Source organism: Oncorhynchus tshawytscha, linkage group LG30, assembly GCF_018296145.1.
Source record: "Oncorhynchus tshawytscha isolate Ot180627B linkage group LG30, Otsh_v2.0, whole genome shotgun sequence".
Classification (NCBI taxonomy): Eukaryota; Metazoa; Chordata; class Actinopteri; order Salmoniformes; family Salmonidae; genus Oncorhynchus; species Oncorhynchus tshawytscha.
The window spans coordinates 7,317,280-7,339,453 of NC_056458.1; the positions used below are offsets into that span (position 1 = coordinate 7,317,280).

The following is a 22,174-nucleotide window of genomic DNA, read 5'->3' on the forward strand; positions in this document are numbered from 1 at the left end:
CATCATCCTTCTGTTTAATCTGTTGCGCTGTAATACAGATGTTTGACTAATGTGTAATGGATATACAGTTCAAGTCGTAAGTTTACATACACCTTAGCCAAATTTTCACAATTCCTGACATTTAATCAGAGTAAAAATTCCCTCTCTTACGTCAGTCAGGTTCACTGCTTTATTTTAAGAATGTGAAATGTCCGAATAATATAGAGAGAATGATTTCTTTCAGCTTTTATTTCTTTCATCACATTCCCAGTGGGTCAGAAGTTTACATACACTCAATTAGTATTTGGTAGCATTGCCTTTAAATTGTTGAACTTGGGTCAAACGTTTCAGGTAGCCTTTCACAAGCTTCCCACAATAAGTTGGGTGAATTTTGGCCCATTCCTCCTAACAGAGCTGGTGTAACTGAGTCAGGTTTGTAGGCCTCCTTGCTCGCACACACTTTTTCAGTTCTGCCCACACATGTTCTGTACGATGAGGTCAGGGCTTTGCGATGGCCACTCCAATACCTTGACTTTGTTGGCCATTTTGCCACAACTTTGGAAGTATGCTTGGGGTCATTGTCCATTTGGAAGACCCATTTGCGAGCAAGCTTTAACGTCCTGCCTGATGTCTTGAGATTTTGCTTCAACATATCCTTATAATTTTCCTTCCTCGTGATGCTATCTATTTTGTGAAGTGCACCCGTCCCTCCTGCAGCAAAGCACCCCCACAACATGATGCTGCCACTCCCATGCTTCACGGTTGGGATTGTTTTCTTCGGCTTGCAAGCCTCCCCCTTTTTCCTCCAAACGTAACGATGGTCATTATGGCCAAACAGTTCTATTTTTGTTTCATCAGACCAGAGGACATTTCTCCAAAAGTATGATCTTTGTCCCCCATGTGCAGTTGCAAACCGTAGTCTGGCTTTTTTATGGCGGTTTTGGAGCAGTGGCATCTTCCTTGCTGAGCGGCCTTTCAGGTTATGTCGATATACGACTCGTTTTACTGTGGATAAAGATACTTTTGTACCTGTTTCCTCCAGCATCTTCACAAGGTCCTTTGCTGTTGTTTTGGGATTGATTTGCACCTTTCGCACCAAAGTACGTTCATCTCTAGGAGACAGAACGCGTCTCCTTCCTGAGCAGTATGACGGCTGTGTGGTCCCATGGTGTTTATACTTGCATACTATTGTTTGTACAGATCATCGTTGTACCTTCAGGTGTTTGGAGATTTCTCCTAAGGATGAACCAGACTTGTGGAGGTCTACAATTTTTTTCTGAGGTCTTGGCTGATTTCTTTTGATTTTCCCACAATGTCAAGAAAAGAGGCACTGAGTTTTGAAGGTTGGCCTTAAAATGCATCAACAGGTACACCCCTAATTGACTCAAATGATGTCAATTAGCCCATCAGAAGCTTCTAAAGCTATGACATCACTTTCTGGAATTTTCCAAGCTGTTTTAAGGCACAGTCAACTTAGTGTATGTAAACTTATGACCCACTGGAATTGATTGACACAGTGAATAAGTGAAATAATCTGTAAACAATTGTTGGAAAAATTACTTGTGTCATGCACAAAGTAGATGTCCTAACCAACTTACCAAAACTATAGTTTGTTAACAAGACATTTGTGGAGTGGTTGATAAACGAGTTTTGATGACTCCAACCTAAGCGTATGTAAACATCCGACATCAACTGTATACTTCGCGTTACCTCTTATTAAATCAAGCCACAATATCATTATCATTTAAAACAAAATGTTTAATCAAAGAATAATCAAGATGGGAAATAAATAAAAATGGTTATGTGCAAGATTGTAATAAGCCACCACCTTTATGCACATGGGCAGGCTGCTAGGAATAATCTTGGTTCTACCCATAGCACTAAGGTAAATCCAACTCCCTGTGTGGGAATTTAAAGCGATTTCCTTTGGAATGACAACATAGAAATAGTATCTATTGAATAATTAATTCAACATGTTAACATTTAAGAGATCAATAAATATTTAAAAAGGGAATGGCTGTTAGCAGACTCCTCGAAAATAATGTATACTCTTCTACAGAGTTGAAAAATGTTTACCATCTCTTCCAAAGTCTAAACCCAATATAAGATGCCCAACAAAAACTTCTTTGGCTGATGACTTTCCTATCGTCTAAAACAAGAGCAGCATTGAGCAATGCCCAACATACTTCAAATAAGTAAATTAGAAGCCTTGACATTTTACAACTGAAACACTGTTTAACAAACCAGTTCATGACAGTTTGTTCCAGTACTATATAATGTTGCCTCTGGAAATGTCCAGGACGTACATTACCTAAAAGTATGAGCACTTTAAGAGTGACGTGGAGTTACTGTGACAGAAAACAACACATGACAAGAAATAAACCACAACAATGTTTAGTCTCAGGTAATTATCCATCTTATTTGGATGGGATAACTAATAGCTACACTTCATTATCTACCTGGTGCTATTCTACACAGGATTTTGCCAGTAGTTTATCTTTGGGGTCTGGGCCAGGACCCTAATTGCTTGACAACACATCAGAGATTAATAGATAGACAGGAAACACTCATTTAAAGGGTTCAATGCCTATGATTAAAGGATGAGACCAGCCAGAGAAAAAAATGGAAAGTTATTCAGGAATGTGACATGAAAAATATATATATATAGCGGTAAACTTCCAGGTGTGTTCTGATGGATTGGCAGGGGGAAGATTTAGCGAAGGTCGCTCTCATCATCCTGTATTTGTTTCTTGATCCGAAGTAGCATTGTGGTGTTCCACTGATCCAATCTTGAGATGGAGTCAAAGTCTTTCACCTGTTAGAGAAGGAGAACTGGTTTAATAGACAAACATAATTTAAAGATGAAATTCAGTCATCATGGAATGGCATGAGAAAACCCTACCGCATCAGTGAATGCATCCACATCATGTTCCTCATATGCATCCAGAAGTTTCTGTTAAAATTACAGCAGAAGACATTTTATTGTACACAGTCACAATACGTATCCCTCATTAAATGTGTCATGTTTGCTTTTATATCCACTCAGATTTAAAGCCATTCAAAGAGAAAATAAAGCAGAAATACAACACACAAACATAGTGACCCATGATTTGATAATAGACCTACCTTAACCAGTTTGCATTCTCTAGCATCTGAGAAGGCTGGGAACATTTCCTCATATCTCTGTACAGACAGCTGACGGTAGACAACAGATCAGAGCAAAGTCAAAACTACTACATAGGAGGCAAAGTGTTGATGTGTAGGTATGAGGAAAATAAAGACTCACCCTTGCATTAAGCATGTCCACACAGAAGTGACAAAGAGCTGCTTTGAAGAAGTGGTCTTTAGCGCCATACTTCAACAGGACGCTGTCCATTGCATATGTTCCGATCTAAGCATCACACGAAACAAACTCATAAAAAAGGTAATTGGGAAAGCCCACTATAGCAGTTAATTGGTAATTTAATACACATGCATGGTTAAATACACACCTGTTCATAAATTTCAATGGCTTTTTGGTACTGTTCCAGTTGGGCAGCATAGGTGGCTACTTTCAAAAGGCACTTATTTGCAGCACTACAATTCGATTGGCAGGAAAATAATCAGTTCAAAAGACATTCACACAACACTAAAAGAAATGTATGAAAAGTGGGATGGAATAGACCAATAAAACCATAAGAGATTATGCCAGAACATTGAAACACCTGTTTGACTCCTCCCCTTTGTAGTAATCTGCTGCCTGTTCATAGTGAGCAATGGCCTGTGGATTAAAGATGCACATGTACTAGTCATGGCCTCTTATTAATATCAAAGGCTGAAATGTGAAAGATCAACAAAAAAAAAAACATTACAGGATAAAACACTCTATAAGGCTCTGGTAACTGACCTTATCAACGTCTAACAGCTCATTCTCGTAGATCTCAGCAATAGATATGTGGTGTTTGGCTGCAATGGTGAAACGGCCCTGCAGACCAGAAGAGGTGAAATTATAATCAACACCATACAGCTAGTGCTCCTGAACACTAGGCACAATTTTACTGTGTAGTAAATGCAGAAATACTCCTAGCTTCTCACCATGTCTGTGTAAATTTCAATGGCTTGGTTCAGGCAGTTGATGGCTTCTGTGGAGATAAAAAAGTACATTCAAATAGAATCGAAGTCAAACAGGAATCACTGTTTACCTTGGATCTTCAGTGTAGGATTCTAATAGGGCAGTGTTCGCCAACCGGTCGATTGCCAAACATTGCAGTAAAAAACCCAACGATAAAGCCTTGTGTTCCTATTTTTTTTTTATTAGTCTTGGGCTGTTGGTGGTAGGTGCAGCCAATTCAGCTGCCCTGCGCGCCGGGTTAGCAAACTGTTGCCATTTCATGTGTCTGAAGGTACAAACTCTGCCTTCCCAGTGGGCATGGAGAGGAAATCAAGTGCACTATGCCACCCATGGCCAATCAGATTGCTCAGATGACAGAGTCTGCAGTAACGTAGCAGGCATAAAATAAATCTACCACAAAATTCATACTGAGATTTCAAAACGTTTAAAACCATGACTAGAGAGACTGTCAACAAATACAGCAGAGAGCTGCTGTTTTTATTAGTGAGTTCATGTTTAAGTTCTTACTCAGCACTGTCAACACTTATAAGCCATAAAATGCACGTTCTTTCTATTTCCACTCAGCATTACAACAGGCAGTGCAGCAGTAATGAATGAGTAGGAAAGTGTATCTATAGGCTTGTTGTTATTATTAGCGACTTCGGTGTTTTTTAATTTCAAGGAATATTTCACATTCTCTGTTCATATGAGTAACATGAATTTGTGCATGGGGCAGAGTTTCGCCATCAGCTGGAAGACGGTGTCCCTTTTTGGTCAGTGGAGGAAAGGGAGAGCGGAGGGATGTTGAGAGACGGACCCTCAGTCTACTTCTCTCTCCCTCCGCTGAGACTGACCATCAGATGCAGGCACCATCAGCCCAGTAAATGTATTTAAATGTATGCTCACTCAGCTGTGCCTCACAAGTAATACAACAATATATCTATTACCGGTGTGATCATATAGCATACCTCAAATTTTGAAATATAATTGTTTTAAATGTCACGAACAACAATGCATTGGCAGGTAAATTAAAGCAAAGCCAGTATGTGGTGATAATGTATTGAGCCTATAGCTTACTGCAAACCTCATCGCTACAGTACTGTTTTTAATTGGTTATTGTTGCATAGGCTTACATTTTTTAAAGACACGTTAATTAAAAATCAGAGTGGTAGATTGCAGCATGCATTTTGACTCGGAAAGTGATCTTGACTCAGAAAAGGTTGGTGACCACTGTAATAGGGCATACACAGTGGCACAAATTGTTCAACAATTGAGGATATAATACAATTTATATGTAATGTCTGTTCCATAAACCCAACTATAATTTTGATAATGCAATTGTAATCTCTTTAGTAAAATGGGATGTACCTTGTGGGTCTGCTTTTTTGAAAGCATTGCCTGCATTAAGTAAGTTGATGGCTCCATCAAGTTTGTTGTCCATCTGCAGATGGAGGTGTGCTGCTTGGGAGAATGCGTTACCAGCAGCTGGAACAAAGTGTGAACCAATATTAGGTTGGTTACATCCAACATAATCCCTCTCGTTCTAAATGTCCACTATAAAACTCGAACCAAATCTTACCACTCCAATTTTTGGCCATTTTGAACATGTTTGCTGCCCTCACATACATGTCACACGCTTCCTCATATTTCCGGGATGAACCTCTGGAGAAATACACAGATAATGCTGTTTAGGCCTTACGAATACTACATATCAATACTAAACATGTTTGGTATGGCAATGAACGAACAAGGAACACTGATATAGCCAGGCTAGATGAGAAGGGAATATTTGACTGAATACTCCCTGTGGCTCACAATTTGGTGTAGCATAGCTAGCTAGCCAACGTTGTCACCGTATATAATTATTCTTAGGTGAGTACTTTCGTAGGTCCATACTTTGATGTTAAAATACATATGGGATGGTGATCTGAATTAGTCGTAGCTAGCTAATACAAATCAAATAAGCTAACTAGGATAGCTAAACTTATTTGGCACATACCCGAACAAAGCCCCAAATCCTCGTGAGGATTTCATCTTTTTATCAGCCTCAGCGATGAGAGCCAAAGCCTCCTTCTCTTTCCCAGAATTATCCATATTTTTTAAACAATTTATTCTTCGTTAGCTCTGGAAATTGTACGTGGTATCCAATGCAGACCACAGTAAGCTCTGTATTTACATTTAGCCACGCGTCACATCCGTTGTTATTATACCGTCACGTCACACTGAAGCCGGAAGTACAAATCAGGTGATATGTCATAAAAACACGTGATGGTAGGCAACACTGGGTGTTTCGTCTGTTGCAAATTGCTTCCGTTTACAACAAACGGAAACCACAAACGACAGTTTCTATTGGACAACTCCCATTTCGTACCATTTGTTTCGTAAACCGTTTCCATAATGAATACGCTCCTGCTGTGATACGTTGTTGTAGGAAGAATAGTTCTGGATACATTTGTGTCATTGCGCCTATCACCGAAATATTACTACAAACAATGGATGACTATCAACCACTCAGTTGAAGTTTACATAGACGTTTTGGCTTTAAATTGGATGCTAAAAAAAAGCACAGTCTACTGTTCTCATTGTGAGCAAAGCTTTTCCTACCATCACAGCAATATACGCTTGCAATACCATTTGCGGGGGAAAAAAACAAAGCTATTTTAGGATATCATATATGCGTTCATTTGGGCAAAATTGTATATGGTTATTTGACGGTTTCTCGTTTTTAAGAGCTTATCTGGAGCGCATGAACGTTTGACTATATCCCAAAGTATTTCATATTTTACGGGTCAAAGGTCTCCAGCTGTTGATAGAGAAACAACGGGCGCCGTAATTTTATGAAGGTATTCACGTGGGGTTCTTATATTTGTGTGAATGTTTTATTTTTCATATTCAAATTATTCTGGACTCTAGATAATTAGTGGCTGGTTGGACATAATTGTTTATCTCAGGTGATCAACGGTCCCTAGTCTGAATTGAGACAGCCCAGGAGTTTAGGAACCTCAAACTCCTTGGCGGTGAAAATATTTCAGTCAGGAGAACATCTTGAGATCGTTATTCTGTTTTGATATATATAGAAAGGAAAATCTCAATGCATGCCAAAAATGATGGTATATCCCAGCGACTCCTGTGGCGGGCCGGGCGCAGTGGGCGCTAACCAAGGTAGCCAGGTGCACGGTGTTTTCCGGGTTGGAGGCGCGCTGTGTTAAGAAGCTGTGCGGCTTGGTTGGGTTGTGTTTCGGAGGACACATGGCTTTCGACCTTCGTCTCTCCCGAGCCCGTACGGGAGTTGTAGCGATGAGACAAGATAGTAATTACTAACAATTGGATACCACGAAATTGGGGAGAGAAGGGGGGTAAAAATTTTAAAACATTTTTTTTTTTTAAATGATGGTGTGTCATCATCCTACAATTGGTGCATGTTTGCTGTGCCCGTTTGAATGAGTTGTTGTTGTTACTGTGTAGTAGGCTACTGATCGCGTTATATGGCAATTATTTGTACATCTTAATATTTGGAAGCTATGTAACAAAACACAATTTAACCGAACACTGAGCAAAAATGTTTTTTTTATATTCCATTCCAGTGATTTCTGACAACTCTAACATGGATTTCCGAGGGTACCCCCTGTCCAGCAGTCTGGCCCCAAATTTGAGGAGAAGGGGCGAACGGGGAGCAACAGGACTGGTTCTGGATAGGCGCAAGTCAACCGTTTGGAATTACTACATCCAGCTTAATGAGATGTATGTTGAGTGTAATATATGCAAGAGGCAGTTGTCTTTTCACAACAGCACTACGACTATGAGGGAGCACCTTGTCCGCAAACATAATATACGCGACAACGCGCCACCTGTACTTGATAACACAGCAGTGGCCGGGGCCCCGATTCCAGCTACATCACTACAGCCAATGGCCCAGCCCGGATTCCCCTGCAACATCTCTACTACATCTGCCACAGCCAACACATGCATGTTCCAGACAGATTTGCACATAGTTGTAAAAGAGGAGCAGCAGGATGCTGACTTATCTCCTGAACAAGGGACGGCCAAACGTGCCCGAATCACATGTGCTCCTCCCCTAGATGTAGGAGGCGGTGCCAACGCAATCCCTGTCACCAGCCAAAATTTGGAACCATCAAACTCAAATGCTGGATTACTATATAGTGAGAACAACAACTTTGGTGATACCAACCGTAGTGGTATCACCACCAAAGAATCCAATGGCAAGCGTACTGGAGTTCTGACTGACCTAATATTGGAAATGGTGTACAGGGACTTGCAGCCACTGTCTGTGGTGGAGGAGAGGGGATTTCGTCTTCTATTGAGCTACTTAGAACCACAGTACCCAGTGCCGTCTCCCTCTCAGCTTGGCAGCCTTCTTTGGCATCACTATGATGTTCTGAAACGGCACCTGCAGCAGTATCTTCAGTCTGGCCTGGCTCCACGTTGCATAACACTTTGCACTGAGTACTGGCAGTCCGTAGCAGGTTGTGCGGTGGGAGCAGGCGGTCGCCTCTTCTTCACTGTAAGTGCACATTTTGTTGACAAAGACTGGCGCTTGGCCCGTTGTGTGCTGCAGACCTGTCCCATGCCCGATATCAGGGAGAAGATTTGTGAAAGAGGGTTCATTCAATTTGGGGACACGCTGAAGGCAGTTCTCTCTGAATTCCATCTTCCCCAGAGCTCTGTTTTCTGTGTTGTACATGACACTCCCAGGATCTCAGAGGCCAGGGGGACCGAGAATATGGGAGTTCAGAAAGAAAAAGTTAATCGTACTGCTGGACCACACCAATCACCTCAGGATCTCCCAGAAGGCTGGGTAGCGTTACACTGTGCAGGGGAAGCCCTCAAACTCTGCATCCAGGACGGACTATGGATGGAACCTGTCAGACAGGCTCTTGCAGAGGCCCGCAGGATTATCTCACATTTCCAGCATGACGCACCCGCTGCCGCCGCTCTGATCCACAAGGCAGAGGCGGCGAATAAGGCAGGAGCTTGTCTAGTGCTGGATGACCCAGGGCGCTGGGCAACTGCTATCGACATGTGTGAGAGTCTGCTCGAGCTGAAGTGGGTGGTGAGCTCCGTTCTCGAGGAGCAGAAAGCTGCTCCAAATTTAGCGGACCACCAGTGGCGCCTCCTCCAGGAACTGGTGCCAGTACTTAAGACGGTGCGCATCGCTGCCTCCTTCTTGAGCGAGGACATCAATTTGTCCATCTCCGCCCTTATGCCGTGTCTGCATGGTGTATCTCGTGTCCTAGAGCAACATATCGCAGAGACCAGCTGCCCTGTGGCTCGGGGAGTAATGGAGACGGTGCGGTCAGGGATGGAGCGACAGTGGAGACTGGGTGAAGAGGAAGCCTTACTGGACAGCCCTGCCGTCCTCTCCTCATTCCTGGACCCGAGGTTTAAGGAGCTGCGCTTCCTCAGCCCACATGCACGTAGTAGGCTGCACGACAAGGTCAAGGAACTATTATCTGCTCAAGCACAAATAGAGGTGGAGGAAATGAGCAGAGAATGTGACAAAGGAGGCGAGGATGAGGATGGCGAAGAGGGAAGGGAAAAGGAAGTGAGGAATCGGGGATTGGATCACTCACAGTCAACCATTGCTCCTCTGGATTCACCTGTGTCCTGTGAATCAAATGAAGAGGGGGACATTATTGTGCTGCAGCAACAGTTAAAGGGGCTGTCCCAGACTGCCCCGTCACAGGTCAGTGGAGAGGGACTGGGTGAAGGCTCACGCTGCAGTGCTGGAAATGGTCCCAGGAGAGTAGCAGGACTGTCTAGCCTGTTAAAAGGAGACCTGCAGCCCCCTGCTTATAGGCAAGTGAGTCATGTGCCCAAAAGCATGTACGACATACTGCTTGGAGAGGATCCCACTGAGCGAATGCCTGAGATCCATCAACAGCTGGAGAACTACATTGCAGAGCCGCTGTGCAAACGCAGCCTGTCACCTCTCCACTGGTGGCGCTCTAAGGAGCATCGCTTCCCTGCCGTGGCCAGACTTGCCCGCACATTTCTGGCTATCCCTGCTACTGCTGTGCCTGCAGACAGGGCCTTTGCTCCTAGAGAGACTACTGTTGCTCAACGCAGGGCCATTCTGGGGCCCCAGCATTTAGATCATATTCTATTCCTTCACCAGAACAGTGACTATGTGGAGAAACTGATGGGAGGGTCTACAGGGCATGAAGAGAGGGGCAGTGACAGGAATGGAGCCAAGCAGACTCTGTATCAGTCTTTAGTGTCCTATGAGAGCAAGGCTTGGGTGGGTGGGGAGAAGTTGTGATCAGTCTACATACCTTATTTTATAAAGTAAAGAACTATGTTGTGCATAGGCCTCTGAGAAAAGATCCATCCATTCATGCCCAAGATTTATCTGACTTCAATTCATCTTGGATACAAAGTTTGAAAAATCAACGACAAGGCAAAGCAAATAATGCAGCTACTGGACTCAAAGCCACACTTGTGTGGCGTCTGTATTTACATGTAAAATAGTGTCTGGCCAACATATCTACATTTGAGTTGTGATTTACATCATACATCATTGTAAAGTGCTTTCAAAAATATGTAGCCTATGTGTAAATGTGTGAGAAGTTGTAGATGTACGGTCACTCTTGCTGAATGGCAACAGAAATGCATGTTATCCTTGGTTTGCATAAAGTAAAAACACTGGTTCAAATGAAAAGCTTGTACAGTAATTGCAGCATGATGTCGATTTAGAAATGAAAAATGTCTCAAACACTAACTGTGGAAAAACTGTTGTAATTAAAGGAATGGTTGAAAACAACATTGTTCAGACAAACACATTTATTTTAAAACAACACCTGAGTGAGACAACAAGTTTAACTTTCATCAACACTCTCACATAGAGGACATGCCAGTCAGGTAAAGCCCGTACTCTTTCTGAACTAGTGGATTGTTCATCAAGAATTTTAACTTAAAGAACATAACACAAGATCCAATCCAGAAGTGTTAAACTCAGGCCAAAACTGTTTGTGAGGAGCGGGCCACAGTTCAGTAAATACATTCTCTGTTCTCAGCTGCCCAGGATCTAACCCCGATTCATATGCATTTTTTTATGACCAATTGTCAATGTCTTGTTGTTGTTTACAAAGAGTAATAACTCATATAATAACTGAATTATTTTACAATGGATTATTCAATTGAGCATACCAGGCAAACTTTGGCTTTCATATTGATACAAATGTAATTAAAACCACAGGATATTTTAGTAAGGATTTCAGGTTGCTTAAAAAGAGCATGCTGTTTAGAAACTTTAGGACAATGTGAACCAACAATAACAGAACGTGTTGTCCAACAACAGAGAATGACAAAGGAACATGAATGCAACATCACATAAAGTTCTAAACCTTATAGTAAAGTAGGGTGTGTTTTTTGGAGAGAAAAAAACGTCAATTGTTGTTGCTTTCTTTAGGTAAACATTATTTTAAAGTGATTTTCAATAAATACCTGCCAATATGAATTCATAGTGAGTGAATTTCGGTCATGTGTAAGATTTCGACGTGTACTGACTTGTCAGTAACTGAAACAGTCCTGTGCTCACCACTATGTACTATAGAGGATTCCTCTCGTACAGTAGAGTAAAGGCACCTTGGCAGAGTCCTGGCCGGGATCTCCTTGATGAGGGTTGTCTGCAGGGCAGCCCATAGGCCAGACATACCTGGTCAGCCACTCCCTCTCCTGCTGCCGGTGGGTTTTCATATGAGCACTACGACTCTTCACCTTGTCAAATACCCTGGAGGGGGACAGAATTTTACATGTCACTATGATGACGTGAGAACGATCAAAGGTGCTCAGAAATAGAGGGGTAGGGGGGTCAATATGCCATCCTGGATTAATTAACCGAGGGAATGCTCAACAAGACAGCAATGTTTTGCGATATCATTGTGATTTGTCCCTGGCATCGTTTTAGTGAAGTTCAACTGACCGCCCACACTCTCGACAGATGTACTCCAAAGCACCTCCTGTGGTAGTCTGCTCCTCCTGTACCCCTTTAGTCCTGTTCCCTGGTTTAGTAAGTGTCCTCCTGGGCACTCTCCGTCCCACATGGTTGTCCTCACAACAGCCAGGTGACTCCATCTGCTGATATACAGGAAGTGTAAATTATTTCACTGGAAAATATTGGCCGACATGTTTGACATAACTGTTTGTACTGTAAAGGAGGTTTGATACATATTTTACAATACAATACTATACACAATACTATACTACACTAAACTCACAAGCTCTTCACCAACTGCTTCCTTTTTGTCTGATCCTCGGCTGCGTTGCTTGAACTTCTTGAGCTTCTTCATTGCATAGTAGTACTCCACACACTGCGTCACGGACTTAGTCTGTAACTTCAGTGTGAGACAACTGTCAGGTCAATGCCATTTCTTCAGTCTTCCTTCTCTGTCTATACCCTGTCCAATGGCAGCACGACATTACAAGTATACACTGAGTGTACAAAACATGAACACCTGCTCTTTCCATGACATAGACTGACCAGGTGAATCCAGGTCAAAGCTACGATCCCTTATTGATGTCTCCTGTTAAATCCACTTCAAATCAATGAAGATGAAAGGGAGGAGACAGGTTAAAGAATTTTTAAGCCTTGAGACAATTGAGACATCAATTGTGTGTCTGTGCCATTCAGAGGGTGAACGGGCAAGACAAAATATTTAAGTGCCTTTTAACAGGGTATGATAGTAGGTGCCAGGCGCACCGGTTTGTGTCAAGAACTGAAATGCTGCTGGGTTTTTCACGCTCAACAGTTTCCCTATGTGTATCAAGAATGGTCCACCACCTAAAGGACATCCAGTCAACTTGACACAACTGTGGGAAGCATTGGAGTCAACATTGGCCAGCATCCCTGTGGAATGCTTGACACCTTGTAGAGTCCAGGCCCCGACAAATTGAGACTGTTCTGAGGGCAAAAATGGGGTTGCAACTCAATATTAGGAAGGTGTTCTTAATGTTTTGTACAGTCAGTGTATTTGGGCATTTCAATATCATGATTCTCTTACCACACTGTGAATAAGCTGGAAGTCCTTCTCATGGGTGAGCAGCGCTTTACGAAATAGTTTCTTCTCTTGAGGACTCCAATCATCGGAACCTGTCAGCCATAGGTTTTATGACAGTTTTATGACGAGAAGTTAAAGTATTAGTAGCATGTACTGCATGGCTTGAACTAAATATGTAAACATCAAAGAACATAATTGAATAGTCTTGAAATGTGAGTCAATATTCATAACTCGTTTATCTTCATTCCACTTTTCAGAGTATCAAATTGGGTACCTGGGTAGTGATAGTCACACAAAGGGTGTGTTGAGGAACGGAAGTCTCCCCTGACTAACAGTAAATCAAGTGCAGCCTAGGGACACAACACACGACGTATACCATAAGTTGTCAAGAATCAACATTGTCTTCAATTTGAGCTGAGCTCAGGTACCATACTGTTGTACTGCTCACCAGAATGTCTCCCTGCACCTCATGCAGACAGTGGAGGGCCAGCTCTGTGTTGGTGCCCCCTCCTGGCAGCACGCTGGAACAGCACAAGTCTATCAGTTTAGTCACTGGAAAAACAGTCAAGACGACAAGTCACCTCTCACATTTCATGTCGACATCAGGTCTAGGTTGAAGATACCCAAGTTAGGACAAGAGATTTCTAATATCCCATAACTCCTTGCATGAATGCGGAATAATTCTAAACAATGGGTCCAGCAATGCGAGCTAAAATTGCTGGAAGTGGGTTTTAGCAGAACAGAAATTTCGCCATCAAAGTGAGAAACGTTGTGAATTTTGGCTAACTACTCAGCAAACACATATCATAACTGCTTTACTGTCATTCTATTCATTTCAAAGTTTCAAAAATTATCTATAGCAACTTTATTACTTGATTCCCCGACCGCGGGTCATGTTTTCAATGCTAATCCTGTAGAATCAGCAACGGTGCTGGTCCCATGAATTTGTCTATTTTCAAACTGGAATTATTATATTATCCTAACCTGCATATATTCAACCTAGTATCAATTGTACTACCAATACAGTAGCTCATCCCAATATATAGTACAACCGTGTGTGTGTGTGTGTGTGTGTGTGATCGTTAAAAAGAGAAACACACCCCCTTTTTGTGTTTCCACGTTGCTGGATATGTCTCCCCATGGAGCCCAGACAAGCTGAGCAGGGTGCTCATCATATAGCATTAGAAGCAGGTTACGAATGGGTGGGATCTCAGCCTGGAAACGTTGGCCCACGTTGATTCTCCTGGAAATCACACAGGCTCCTTATACAGTGCCTTCGGAAAGTATTCAGGCCACTTGGCCTTTTCCGCATTTTGTTACGTTAAAGCCTTGTTCTCAAATAGGTACAAATCCTCAGGAATCTACACACATCACCCCTTAATGATGAAGCGAAAACAGATTTTTAGAAATGTTGGCAAATTTACAGAAACAAAACAACGTATTTACATAAGTATTCAGACCCTTTGCTATGAGACTCGAAATTGAGCTCAGGTGCATCCTGTTTCCATTGATCGTCTGTGAGATGTTTCTACAACTTGGAGTCCACCTGTGGTAAATTCAATTGATTGGACATGATTTGGAAAGGCACACACCTGTCTATATAGGTCCCACAGTTGACAGTGCATGTCAGAGCAAAAACCAAGCCATGAGGTCGAAGGAATTGTCCGTTAAGCTCCGAGACAGGATTGTGTCGAGGCACAGATCTGGGGAAGGGCACCAAAACATTTATGCAGCATTGAAGATCCCCAAGAACACAGTGGCTGGCCTCCATCATACTTAAATGGAAGAAGTTTTGAACCACCAAGACCTAGAGCTGGCCGCCTGGCCAAACTGAACAATCGGAGAAGGGCCTTGGTCAGGTTGGTGACCAAGAACCCAATGGTCACTCTGACAGAGCTCCAGAGTTCCTCTGTGGAGAAGGGAGAACCTTCCAGAAGGACAACCATCTCTGCAGCACTCCACCATCAGGCCTTTATGGTAGAGTGGCCAGACTGAAGCCACTCCTCAGTAAAAGGCACATGACAGCCCGCTTGGAGTTTGCCAAAAGGCACAGAAAGACTCTCAGACCATGAGAAACAAGATTCTTTGGTCTGTTGAAACTGAGATTGAACTCTTTGGCCTGAAAGACAAGATTTACATCTGGAGGAAACCTGGCACAATCCCTACTGTGAAGCATGGTGGTGGCAGCATCATGCTGTGGGGATGTTTTTCAGCAGCAGGGGCTGGGAGACTAGTCAGGATTGAGGCAATGATGAACAGAGAAAAGTACAGATAGATCCTTGATGAAAACCTGCCCCAGAGTACCCAAGACCTCAGACTGGGGTGAAGGTTCAACTTTCAACAGGACAACGACCCTAAGCACACAGCCAAGACAACGCAGGAGTGGCTTCGGGACAAGTCTCTGAATGTCCTTGAGTGGCTCAGCCAGAGCCCAGACTTGAACCCGATCTAACATTTTTGGAGACCTGAAAATCGTTGTGCAGCAACGCTCCCCATCGAACTTGACAGAGCTTGAGGATCTGCAGAGAGGAATGGGAGAAACTCTCCAAATACAGGTGTACCAAGCTTGTAGCGTCATACCCAAGAAGACTCAAGAATGTAATCGCTCCCAAAGGTGCTTCAACAAAGTACTGAGTAAAGGGTCTGAATACTTCCGTAAATGTGATATTTCAAGTTTTTTAAATATTTTTTATAAATTAGTTTAAAAAATTAAACCAATTTTTGCTTTGGCATTATTTGGTACTATGTGTAGTTTGATGAGGGAAAAAAAATCATATTTAATCAATTTCAGAATAAGGCTGTAATGTAACAATGTGGAAAAAGTCAAGGGGTCTGAATAATTTCCAAATGCACCGTATATAGACAGTCTGACTCTCATGAATTGTAACACTAAAGCTTTGGCTGAACACACTTCAGAGAGAAACGTACGGCTCTATGTTGACCACTGTGTCGTCCATCATCAAGGAGATTCCATCAGCTCCATCTGAAAAGCAGAAGCCATAAAATATAAAGTTCTTCATGTATTTCAGTGGCAAAACTCTGAACCTGGGAAGATACTTCCTAACGCGAAAAACAAACCCAAAGAGGCGGTGTAGCTGCTGGGCAGAGGAGGGCCGGGGTGAAGCCAAGGCACTGTGCTGAAGTACAGGCCGGTCCCTGGGCGTAGGGGGCTCAGCATGGGTGGGGGTGTGTAAGGAGGAGGCTGGAAGCTGGGGTTGAGCAGGTGGTCTGCCAGGTACATGGGGGAGCGTAGCTGACTGGGGTAGCCGCCTGCTGCACGACACCAGGGAGCACCCCCACCCTCCTCGCCTAGGAGCCTCCGTGGGGACGGCTGTGGGAGCATGGGGGGAGGAATGATCAGAGTCTTCATGAAGTCAAGACGCCGGCTCCTCTTTGACCTCCCTGAACCATTCTGAGGGTTCTCTGCCTGCCACACAACCAACCACAGGGGGGTTATCAGTGTACAAGTAATTATTTAAGAAGGCACTGACCGTTGTACTGATCTCTTTTTTCCTATACTTACATTGAGTGATGAAGGAGTGTCAGGATCAGTCTTCGCAGAGACTGGAACTGAAACAGGGATGACCAAAGGAGACAGAGGCATGTCTTCTGTTCTAGATGGAGACCTCGGAGTCTGTGGTGCTCTCTCTCCAGGCTACAGGAAACATCATAGGCACAAATAGACATACAGTCTGTAATGACAAAAGTTTGTACTTACAAAAAAGACACTTGTGCTTACTTGACATCTGGACATGTAATAAATATAGCGCCCCAAGATGACTAATGTTTAATAATATCATAATGTAAATAATAATATGGCTGTTACCTCTGGAGAGTAAGGTTCCATTTTAATAGAGGGTGCACATGGTCTACTTGAGGACCTGGCCTTGTAGCTCTGTTCTGTCTTGTGAGAGCTAGGGAATATCCTATGGGAAGAAGGCCAGCAGTTAAGAGGCCAATCTCTACTGATCAAAAATATAAACACAACATTCAACAATTTCATTTATTTTACTGAGTTACTACAGTTCATATAAGGATATCAATCAATTGAAATAAATGAATTAGGCCCTAATCTATGGATTTCGCATTAATGGGAATACAGATATGCATCTGTCGTTCAGATACAGGAAAAAAAAAAATGGGCCTGAGGATCTAGATAAATTGCAATTGTGTTCGTTGTCTGTAGCTTATGCCTGCTCATACCATAACCCCACTGCCACCATGGGGCACTCTGTTCACAACGTCGACAACAGCAAACCGCTCGCCCACACGAAGCCATACACATGGTCTGCGGTTGTGAGGCTGGTTGGACGTGCTGCCAAATTCTCTAAAACGACGTTGGAGGCGGCTTATGGTAGAGAAATTAAACATTCAATTCTCTGGCAACAGAGACATTCCTGCAGTCAGCATGCCAACTGCACGCTCCCTCAAAACTTAAAGACATCTGTGGCATTGTGTTGTGTGACAGAACTGCACATTTTAGAGTGGCCTTTAATTGTCCCCCGCACAAGGTGCACCTGTGTAACGATCATACTGTCAGGTGGATGGATTATCTTGACAAAGGAGAGATGCTCACTAACAGGGATTTAAACAAATGTGCACAAAATTTGAGAGAAATCAGCTTTTTGTAAGTATGGAACATTTCTAGGATCTTATATTTCAGCTCATGAAACAGTGTATTTTTTATTTCTATTCATCATTACCCGTCACTACACTGTTGTCCCTCTCCTGGCACACTGACATTTCTTCCCTGTACGGGGGAATATAGAAATATTATAAATACAGTATTGATAAACAAACTGGCAAGTGTTCAATTGTTGAGCACTGCTAGTAGTGCACATACCTGGAAGGTCTGCCGAGGGTTGCTGTCTGAGCTAAAAGAGGCCATAGCCACCTGGCTTGGGGAGACGAGGTAGTGTGGCCGAGGGCGGGGACGTCGGGGAGCCAGGAGAGAGGTGGGGCGAGGTGTGGGGAGAGGTGGAGCAGGAAGCTCTACAGTCCTCCCCTTCTTCCTCCTCTCTCTCTTTCTCTTACTGTCGCTCTTTGTATTACAAGTCTCTGACTTCTGCACACTGTAGAGGCAGGGTAGGACGATGGCTGGTGGCGGCGGGATAGGTGGGACTGGGTTGGGCTTGTTTGGAAGACTTGAGCTTGAGTGGATGAAAACAGTGTTGGGAAACGACATAGATGTTACACTGGAATCTGAGCTTGCTGTTGGTTCAAAAGAGTGCAGCTGAGTGTTAACTTGGGGTTTCCCATCCGAGTTCATCTGGCCATAAATCGACTGCTCCTGCTTAGATGGAGAGTAGCTCTTCTCCGGGGACGCTGGCTTCACTAAACACTCTCGGTTACCAGCCTCACTACAGGGATGACAGGACAACATTTCTTCAAGATCTTGGAGGTCAGATACAGGGAAGTCAACTACACTCTCCCAGCCATGAGGACTTGGGCCATCCACTCCAGGAAGTAGTGATGGTAAAGTAGCAGTGATGTTACTAGGCTCAGGGGCCCACTGGGGTGGATTTAATTCGCCTGGGCACTCACTACAAGGACCTTTGTCAGACTGCTGCATCCAGGTGTCCAGGACTAAGATAGGCCTTGACTGAGAGATGTTCTGCTCTGAGTAGTTGTTCAGTTGTAAGCCACTTGGAGGAGCAAACCCCTTGTAACTGTTGAAGCTGAAAAAGCCAGAGTAATCAGCGACCTGCTGTTGAGTGTCTGATGTCGGTTTGGGTTGGGTCAGGAACATGGGACGGTAATTACAGTGAGCTTTCGAACCTCCCAAATATGCAGGACTATCCACGTGCTCCCACTGGGTAGTAGCAGAGTGGGCTGGGTGGCTTGGGTTCGGGGGGCTTTGGGACATGGGCGGGAGACCATGCTGAGAGATATAGTGGCGCTTCAGGGAGTGAGAATCACAGTAGCTCTTCTGGCACCCAGGTTCAGCACATCGGAACTGCTTGCGTTTCTGATGGGTCAACATATGGCCATTGCTGCAGAGAGATGTTATCATTTTCATCAGGGCATAGAAATGTCAAATGACTGTTATCAAAAAACATACGAGTGTATAAAACATTAGGAACACCTGCTCTTACCATGACAGACTGACCAGGTGAAAGCTATGATTCCTTATTGATGTCACATGGTACATCCAATTAGTATAGATGAAGGGGAGACAGGTTACAGAATCATTTTTAAGCTTTGAGACAATTGATACATGGATTGTGTATGTGTGCCATTCAGAGGGTGAATGGGCAAGTCTGAATATTTAACTGCCTTTGAACGGGGTTTGGTAGTAGTGTCAAGAACTGCAATGCTGCTGGGTTTTTCACGCTCAAGAGTTTCTCATGTGTATGAAGGTCAACCACCCAAAGGACATCAAGTCAACTTGACACAACGGTGGGAAGCATTGGAGTCAACATGGGCCAGCATCCCTGTGGAACACTTTCAACACCTTGTAGAGTCCATGCCCTGACGAATTGGGTCTGTTCTGAGAGAAAACTGTGTTCCTAATGTTTTGTACACTCAGTGTAATTGTTAATACATCATTATTGCTTCTAGAGCGAGGGGATATGACTCACAGGTGATCATGACGTTTAAATGCTCGTTGGCAGATGGGGCAAACATGTGGTCTTTCCTGTTGGTGCGTCAGTAAATGTTTGTTGAGTGTGTTGGCTGTTCCAAACATCTTATGGCAGAGCGTACACTCATAAGGTGAAGACCTGACAGGTACTGTCAATGAAAATGGCTCCAACAGAGAGCCCTCTCCCACGATGACAGGACCAGAGGAGTTATCTAAAGTGATATTGCAGAAAAAGGTATATAGGTAAGCACACCTAGCTAATACTCAAACATAAAACTAACATAAATAGGGATGGCATTATCGTTCTTCAATTCATTACTGCTCACTCAGACAACACATTTATTCGCCTATATTCTGCTACAACAACTGCTCACCAATCTCCATGTTTCTATTTGGCTCACATCCCATCCAAGGCTCTGGGTGAAATGGGTGCGAGAAGGGAAGTGGTGGGTTGGGGGCGTTGAGAACGTCAACATCATCAATAGTGAAGTGCTCACTGGTAGAATGGGGGGGGAAACACCCCTTGGTGCATTCCTCAGTCTCCAACATTGTCTCTCTTAAGAAGCCTTGATACAGTATGTCTGCTGCTTTGCCATATCTGCAACCAAATGTAGTTACTTCCTTCATTGACAGTACCGTTAACGTTACACAGTCATGTTGTCTAAAACAAAATACAAGGTACCAGTCATTGAACGGAGTTAATTATTTGTTAGTGTTAATTTGTAGGGTAAAGGACAAACAGTAACTTAAGCCCAACAGCATGTGGAGTTGAGAGCAGTCTGAGCCTCAACTCACTGGGCACAGACGTCATGGTCTAGTTTTGATTTACATTTTTTTACTATAACAAATGTCACCATGTCATCGGATTTAGGTTAACAGTTTGGGTGAAAAAAAATTCGGTTGGTTAATCAATAACTTATTGGTTAATCAATAAGCGAGCTAGCTAGCTAAACGCTAGAAAGAGGTGCTTGCTTGTTACAGTACTAACGTTAACTGTTAGTTCCAATTGGTGAATGATTCGCCTCAAGTAGCTAGCTCGCTAAACAAATTGTGTTGTTTTAGCTAAACGTTATTTATTTTAAATCTGCTTTGACATACCGTTAGCTATCTGGTTGGCTGAAAGATCTTCATCCACATGGTAGTAAGCAAACTTAGCTAACTAGCTACTAAAACAGAATCACCTCAGAATTTCCTATGCTACTAGAGAGTAACAGTTAGCTAAGCTAGCTAGCAAGGCGAAGAAGTTGATGTTGTGGTCAAAGGCAGTAACGTTATTTGTGGTGTTGTTTCATGAGAAAGCTAGCTATATATCACCAATTAGAAAGCTCTTTGACTGTTATCAGCTAACGAGCTAGTTAATAGTTTTAACAGGAACTTACCTCTTATCAATTCTACTCAAGTCATCCAGATATTCTCCATGGCAGGTAGAGCTAACTGCTAAAAAAAACTGAAGGCCTACACTTCAATATCTGAATTGAGAGGGAAAACGGATGCCGACGGTTAGCTGTCTGTCTGTCTGTCCCCGATCTGTCTCACCCAGGCCTGACAGGGTGGGTGTGAGGTTCAATGACTGGTGAGGTATATCACAGCCAGGTCAAATATTCGTTTTTTTCAACTGACAGAGCACTGCCACTACAGCAAGCCTCCGGCCTTGGAACGTTCACCAGATGGTTCATTTGATTTTTCATTCAATATTACAATGTTACTTACACTGGATGGAATGGATTACTTTTAATATATATTAAATCCCAACGTTTTTGGGGGGATTGGAACAATGATGGAAGTTTTGAAACAGGCAGGAACAGTGCATTGCTCTAGTGAATGGTTGAAAATGTCAGTGAAAACAGAGGAGAGCTGGTCAGCGCAGTGCTTAAGTGTGGCTGGAGAGACCTTATCCGGGCCGCAGCCTTCCTGCTGTTCTGTTTCCAATAGAGTCTGTTGACCTCCTGCTCTGTGATGACCAGGGGTGGAGGAGGGGGTGGGGGCAGCCTGGGGGGACAGAGGGGGAGTGGGGGATTCCTGGGATGGCAGGGGTGGGGTAGATGGGTGAGGGTGAAGTGGCAAGTAGGGGTAGGTGGAGGGGGGCATTGTCCTGGTGATTGAAGGGCATTTAGGTTTGTATTTGGTCATTTGTTTCAGTCCTTTCCAGACAGACGTTCAGTTGTTGCTGGATAACTGTTGCTCTAGCCTGTCTTTGTACTGCTGTTTGGCTGCCTTAATTCCTGATGGGAGCTTTTTCTTGGTCTCTATCAAATCAAATTGTATTTGTCACATGCGCGGAATACAACAGGTGTAGACCTTAACGTGAAATGTTTAGTTACAAGCCCTTAACCAACAATGCAGTTTTAGGAAAATACAATTAAGAAAATATTTACTAAATAAACTAAGGTCAAAAAAAGTAACACAATAAAATAACAACAAGGCTATATACAGCGGGTACCGGTACCAAATCAATGTCCGGGGGTACAGGTTATTAGAGGTCTTTGAGGTAATTTGTACATGTAG

General features: G+C 43.3%; 3 protein-coding genes across 7 annotated transcripts; 1 reads left to right on the forward strand and 2 right to left on the reverse strand.

Annotated features, from left to right (window-relative positions):
* Positions 1-1,716: 1,716 nt before the first annotated feature.
* On the reverse strand, positions 1,717-6,264 carry LOC112228878 (alpha-soluble NSF attachment protein). The gene is made up of 11 exons (XM_024394593.2): positions 6,069-6,264; positions 5,649-5,731; positions 5,438-5,554; positions 4,054-4,100; positions 3,866-3,943; positions 3,684-3,739; positions 3,471-3,555; positions 3,266-3,370; positions 3,106-3,174; positions 2,882-2,932; positions 1,717-2,794 (listed from the first exon to the last, which is right to left on the reverse strand). Exons 1-11 carry the CDS (start codon positions 6,161-6,163, stop codon positions 2,693-2,695), a joined length of 888 nt encoding a protein of 295 aa, XP_024250361.1. The 5' UTR covers positions 6,164-6,264; the 3' UTR covers positions 1,717-2,692.
* A 169-nt stretch (positions 6,265-6,433) lies between these two features.
* Positions 6,434-10,850, forward strand: LOC112228877 (E3 SUMO-protein ligase ZBED1). 2 transcript variants are annotated; one of them, XM_024394592.2, is made up of 2 exons: positions 6,434-6,912; positions 7,654-10,850. In XM_024394592.2, exon 2 carries the CDS (start codon positions 7,674-7,676, stop codon positions 10,347-10,349), a length of 2,676 nt encoding a protein of 891 aa, XP_024250360.1. In that variant the 5' UTR covers positions 6,434-6,912; positions 7,654-7,673; the 3' UTR covers positions 10,350-10,850. The 2 variants fall into 2 exon arrangements, with proteins under 2 accessions (XP_024250360.1, XP_024250359.1); XM_024394591.2 differs by having other exon boundaries at positions 6,434-6,653.
* Positions 10,851-10,852: 2 nt separating this feature from the next.
* Positions 10,853-21,953, reverse strand: LOC112228875 (zinc finger protein 541). 4 transcript variants are annotated; one of them, XM_042309374.1, is made up of 16 exons: positions 21,049-21,952; positions 20,044-20,267; positions 19,668-19,881; positions 17,930-19,079; positions 17,790-17,836; positions 16,913-17,012; positions 16,610-16,741; positions 16,165-16,513; positions 16,015-16,069; positions 14,187-14,329; positions 13,535-13,638; positions 13,361-13,436; positions 13,090-13,178; positions 12,307-12,423; positions 12,012-12,163; positions 10,853-11,819 (listed from the first exon to the last, which is right to left on the reverse strand). In XM_042309374.1, the coding sequence occupies exons 2-16, from the start codon at positions 20,216-20,218 to the stop codon at positions 11,630-11,632; spliced, it is 3,093 nt and encodes a 1,030-aa protein (XP_042165308.1). In that variant the 5' UTR covers positions 20,219-20,267; positions 21,049-21,952; the 3' UTR covers positions 10,853-11,629. The 4 variants fall into 4 exon arrangements, with proteins under 4 accessions (XP_042165308.1, XP_042165309.1, XP_024250358.1 ...); XM_042309375.1 differs by having other exon boundaries at positions 12,012-12,166; positions 16,165-16,417; positions 21,049-21,951; XM_024394590.2 differs by having other exon boundaries at positions 12,012-12,166; positions 21,049-21,951.
* Positions 21,954-22,174: the final 221 nt, after the last annotated feature.